We start from the raw sequence: 5921 nt of genomic DNA, 5'->3' as shown, positions 1-5921 counted from the left end.
GGGGTGTCCCTGAGTTTCCCCTCCTCACCTAATCCCTTCGGCTGATTGCTCTTCTCTTTGGCTCCCTGGGTTTTACCCCTTTCTCCTGCTCTTCCGGCCTGCTACTCTGTGCTACGCCCGTGCTTACCTTGCTCTTGGAGACCCGGTCCCTCTCGGGAGGGTAACAAGGGAAAGTGTTCAGTGCAGATCAAAGTAGAAATGACAAAGTCTGGCCATTCTCCCTTCCAAGGAGCATTCCGGCTGCACTTTTCCCAGGACAGATTTATTTGTTCTTGTGGCAGTGCATGGTATTTTCAGCATTCTTTACCAACACCACAGCTTAAAAGCATCAACTCTTCTTTGGTCTTCCTTATTCATTGTCCAGATTTCACACGCATATGAGGCAATTGAAAATCACCACTCTTCTTTCAGTTTATGTACTGTGGTGGCTTGCATGTTGCTGTGAGGCTGGACGCTATGCCACTGTATTTCAAATACCAGTAGAGTCACTCATGATGGACAGGTTTCAATGGGGCTTCCATACTAAGACAGACTAAGACATCCACTTCTCAGAGTGTTACTGGAGCCGCTAAGGGAAACGCTAATGCCAAACAGGATGGTGAAAAAGGAAGGACTTTTATTGTGTGGACACCCAGCTCTGCGGATTCACATACAGAGACAGAGCCCCTAACAAAGGCCACACAGGGCTTTTATCATTTTCTGTTCCAGGGTATATGGGGTATAGGGTGATTGGTTATTTTTTTAAAGATGCCAGCCAGCAGGTATACAGAAGCAGAAAAGCACAGGAAAGGGGAGGGGGAGTGCCTGTTTGGGAATTTCCACTCTCTTAAGTTTCATTTTCTTGAAACTGGGTGTGTCCTGCCTCAAAGTATTAGCCAATGAAACCCTTCGATTGGGTAGCATTAAATTATTAATAAAAATTATTAATTTTGTTAGTGTGGTTGTTTCATGTCTCAAGGCAGTGCAAGCAGTTTGGACTTGTCTACTCAACTTAAGGTTGATAGTTCAAACCCATCCATTGGTACCATGGAAGAAAGGCCTGGCGGTCTGTTTCCATAAAGATTATAACCAAGAAAACCCTATGGAAGCACCATGAGTAGAAATCTAGGACAGCAACAGGTTTTGGTTTTGCGGTGTTTGTTTCAAAAAGGTCCTTAATTTTTAGAGACACAGACTGAAATGTTTGTGGAGAAGTGTTATGATGTCTCAAATTTAATTTTATTTAAACAACAAAAAACAGTTGAAGCAAATATGGCAAAATGTTAACACCTAAATCTAAGTGATAGGTAATAAGGATGTTCATTATACTATTTTGCTTTTCTGATTAAACAGTTTTATATAAAGTAAACAAAAATAAAATCATGTAGTGGCAAAATCCACTTTCATATGCCTCCTAGCATGTGAAAGCTGGACAATGAATAAGGAAGACTGAAGAAGAGCTTATACTTCTGAGTTGTGATGTTGGCGAAGAATAATGAAAATACCATGGACTCCCAGAAGAATCTGTTCTGGAGGAAGTGCAGCCAGAATGCTCCTTGGAAGCAAGAATAGCCAGACTTCTTCTCACCTACTTTGGACATGTTGTCAGAAGGAACCATTCCCTGGAGAGCATGAAAAAGGGGAAGGCCCTCAACGAGATGGATTGATACAGTGGCTACAACTATGGGGCTCAGGTATAGAAAGGATTGTGAGGCTGGCGCAGGACAGGGCAGTGTTTCGTTCTGTTGTACATAGAGTTGCTATGAGTAGGAGCCAACATGACAGCACCTAACAACAAGTGGCAAAAGAAAGTTTTCTTAAGAAACATGTACCAGAATTCTGTGTGAGAAATGCACAGGACTGTGTGCAACAACAGTGAGATTTTTTTCTATCTGTAGTTGTTCAGTGCTGAAAACCAACCAATTGACCCTTGATTCCAACTCCTGTTGACCCCATGTATGTCAGAGTGGAACTGTGCTCTATGGGGTGTTTAAAAACCAAAAAAACCTTCACTGCCATCGAATCAATTCCGACTCATAGTGACACCTTTTGAGTTTCAGAGGTGGTAAATCTTTATGGCAGTAGATTGCCCTGTCTTCCTTCTATGGAGTGGCTGGTGGGTTTGAACCGCCAGCCTTCTGGTAGCAGCCAAGTGCCTTAGGCACTATGCCACCAGAGCTCCTTATATAGGGTGTTGAGTGGCTGATTTTTTTTTTTTTTTTGGAAGCAGATTGTTAGGCCTTTTTTCTGTGGCACCTCTGGGTGGACTTGAAGCTTTAACCTTTCAATTAGGAGCCGAGCATGTTAACCATTTGTACCACCCAGGGACTCTAAAATGCCTGATCCTGACAACAAACAGGACACTTCAAGGTTATATTTACTGAAAAAAAAAAAAAAAAAACCTCACTGCTGTTGAGTCAGAGCCAACTCATAGTGACCCCTCCTTGGGTTTCTGAGGTGGTATCTCTACAGACGTAGACTGCCCAGTATTCCTTCTAAGGAGTGGCTGGTGGGTTTGAAGCCCCAGTTTTCTGGTTAGCAGTCTCATCTTCCTCCCACGGAACAGCTGGTGGGTTTGAATTGCCAATCTTCTGTTCAGCAGCCCAAAATGGCTTACCCCCTATGCTACCCAGAGCTCACTAAAAGAAATACAGGAAGCATAAAACCAGAAACTAATTGGATTGATTACCTAAAGTACTGTGGGTAGGAAAAGAGGTAGAAAGAAGGGGATGGTAGTGGGTGGCAAGGGTAAGGAGGAGGTGACACTTCTCTATCTTACTCATTTGTAATATGTATGATTAAGGAGGTGGGGAAGAAAATAGGTAATCTAAGAATCTTTGAAAAATAGTATTTTGAACTTGGAGGGGGATCTATGTTGAGATCTTGGATAGAGTGGGAGAACAATGTGGAACAAAACTCAAAACTATTTAAAAAAAAAAAAAAAGGACCAGGTTTTCTGGTCTGATATAGCCTGGTGGAACCCCTAGCTGCCTTACAGGTCTGGAATTGAACCCACTCCTGTAGTTCTAGCCAAACAACAAACAAAAGACAGGCATATGAGCTGAACATTTACATTAGGTAGTTACACTCTTTGGAGAGATCATGAAGACTAGGAGGGCTGTGTATGCACAGAGAGACAGCTTGGGGGGAGGAGTGCCTGGGAGCCAAGGACACAGGGAAGAGGTGGCTATGGGGAGGAAGTGGGAGGAGAGCTGTTGTATTGTGGGAGATTGCAGTCAATGTCATGAGACACAATGTATGTGAACTGCTGTATGGAAGATGAATTTGCTCTGTAAACTTTCATCCAAATCACAATAAATTTTTTAATAAATAAATAAAATCACTATCATGAAATAAGAAAATAGTATTTTGACGTTCTGTAAGGTTAAAGATGAAACAAATAATGTATTCTAGTTGGTAAATTTGTTTCTAATGGGTATCATTTAGTAATTTTGGAACTACTTTAGTAGGACTGAGCAAATAAATATATTGTGGATAATAAGAAAAATGTTACAAATAAGGAAAGGGGGGAAGCTAGAATGAACTCTATGGAATTAAAGTTTATCAGCATGAAGTCATGGTTTTTAATATATGTATTAATGGTAGATAGAGCAATAAATACAGATGTATGTGTGTGTTAGTAAACCTATATGTACTTTCTAGCTCTGTCAGCTGAGAGGATCTAGAACTGGTGATGGGACTCCACCCCAGTAACAATGAGCACACCTAGTGCCCAAAATTTGGTTACTCAGTACTGTTCTTCATTAAAAGGAACCAGGAATCCTTGGAGAAATGGTTGTTTCCATTTCTTTCTGGGGCATGGAAAATCTTGCACCAGAAAATGAGGAAGTGCTCAAAAATTGGTGGGGATCTGTTGAAAGCACACAAAAGCTAATATGCAGGTGCTTTCAAAGCCAAAGCTAATAAAATTTGAGTAAGCAAGTAATCATAGTATTGGGTCATAAGACATAAAAGAATTTTTGTGAGTGTATACTGATAAAAATAATTGAATACAATAGATGGAGAGAAGGGACAGCTCTCCCTTACAGAAAAATCCCAATCAATAAATGTAGAAGAAATGATGGAAGTAGATTGCCATTTGGCGAACACCATAGTAGTAACTGTTGCAGGCAAGAGCCATCAATGGATGCTAAATTAGTGGGCAAAAGAATGATGAGAAACAGACTCTGCAGAGTCTCAGAGTGTCTCTCCACCAGATACATATTAATTCAAAAGCCAGACCAAACTTACTGTTGTCGAGTTGGATCTGACTCACAGCAACCCCTTCTTGGGTTTCTGAGGCAGTATCACAACGGAAGTAGGTTGCCCAATCTTCCTTCCGAGGAGGGGCTAGGGGGTTTGAACCACCAGCCTTCTGGTTAGCAGTCAAATGCGTTAGGCACTATGCCACCAGAGTTCCCATGTATTAATTACCAAGGTGAGAATAGTGACTTTACAATGGAGAAATTTATGAATTCCCCTTAATCAAGTGATCAAAGTTAACGTCACCAGTAATAAGACAAAACAACATCTTGTACTGAGACAGGCATGCCACTTCTGTGATTTTCTTGCCACAAAGTGCATAACCTCAATCTAATCATCAGACATCTAAACGTCAGACAACCCAAATTGAAACATTCTACAAAGTAACTGTCCAATACTCTTCATAAGTGTCTCACAGTCACAAAAAACAAGGAAAGACTAAAATGCTGTTACACATTGGAGGATACTAAGGAGATGTAACAACTAAATGCAATGCGGGATCCTGGACTGAAAAAATAACTTTTTTTAGTGGGAAAATTGGTGAAAGCTGAATAAGGTTTGTAGATGAGTTAATAGTATTACATCAAGGTTAATTTCTTGGCTGTCATAATTATACTATGGCTATGTAATGTGTTAGCACTGGGGGAATCTGCAAGAGTATTGTTTATAACTTTATTGTAAATACAAAATTAATTCAAAGTAAAATGTTACAAAACTGGGAGATTAAAAATGAAATTTTTATGGAAAACACAACAGTATCAGAAGGAAGGGGAAGTGATTTGGTGAGGGGCTTGAGTAAGATTTTATTGACAATGTATATTCAAACATAACATATATTCTTGAGGTGCTGGGAAAATGAGCATTAATTATATAATAGGAAGTCTGGAAGAGAAGTTGGTTTTGTAGTGGAAAAGATGTGTAAACAATCAGGACAAAATGCTGCTCAGACCCAGGTCTGACATATAATAGCCACCTTTCTCAACCTACCAGGTGTCCCCAGAGGGGAGTCACATTATTAGAGTCCCTAATCCTAAAGATGCTTCAGATGCTTGGTGCAAAACTGAAGGTCCTGCACAATCAATCCTAATTTGAGCCTATCATCTGTGTATTTTAGCAGTGAGCCAAATCATGCTAAAGGACAAAAATGTTTGGAAAATTTGGGAAACCGGACATAATGCCTGTACTAAATAGAAAAACTGTTCTGAAAACTTGAGAATATATTTTCTAATTTATAGGTACCAAAGATGACACAAAGAAATATAATCTCAGAAAAAAAATTTCTGACTACATGGATAGAGCAGAAAACATAAAGAAATACCTGGATCAAGAAAAAGAAGGTAAAGAGACTGTTTCAGAAAATGAGTTGTGATGAAGTCCCCTTCACCTTGTGGTTCTGACTCCTGCTCCTGAAAGCACTTTGCCATCTGGACCATTTGTCCATGCTTACAGATGCTTATACATGCTCCCCGGTACAGAAGAGACTCATTTCTTTTTTTTTTCTTCCCTCTGGTGGATGAGTAGTTAGTTGTTGTTGTTGTTATGTGCCGTTGAGTCAGACCTGACTCCCTCCTGACATAGAGACCCCCTCCTTGGGTTTCTGAGGCGGTATCACTACGGAAGTAGATTGCCCAACCTTCCTTCCAAGGAGTGGCTGGTGGGTTTGAACTGCCAGCCTTCTG

General features: G+C 40.5%; 1 protein-coding gene across 1 annotated transcript in view; it reads left to right on the top strand.

Annotated features, from left to right (window-relative positions):
- MITD1 (microtubule interacting and trafficking domain containing 1) overlaps positions 1–5921 on the top strand; it is a 14640-nt gene that overhangs the window by 4159 nt on the left and 4560 nt on the right. Inside the window, exon 2 of the mRNA XM_007959467.2 lies at positions 5478–5579. Within this exon, the coding sequence (XP_007957658.1) occupies positions 5478–5579 (102 nt within the window). The remainder of the gene's footprint in view (positions 1–5477; positions 5580–5921) is intronic.

Source organism: Orycteropus afer, unplaced genomic scaffold (assembly GCF_000298275.1).
Source record: "Orycteropus afer afer isolate SDZICR_OR568_19922 unplaced genomic scaffold, OryAfe1.0 scaffold00017, whole genome shotgun sequence".
Lineage (NCBI taxonomy): Eukaryota > Metazoa > Chordata > Mammalia > Tubulidentata > Orycteropodidae > Orycteropus > Orycteropus afer.
Note: the sequence above shows the minus strand (reverse complement) of the source record. Positions and strands in the feature narration are given on the sequence as shown.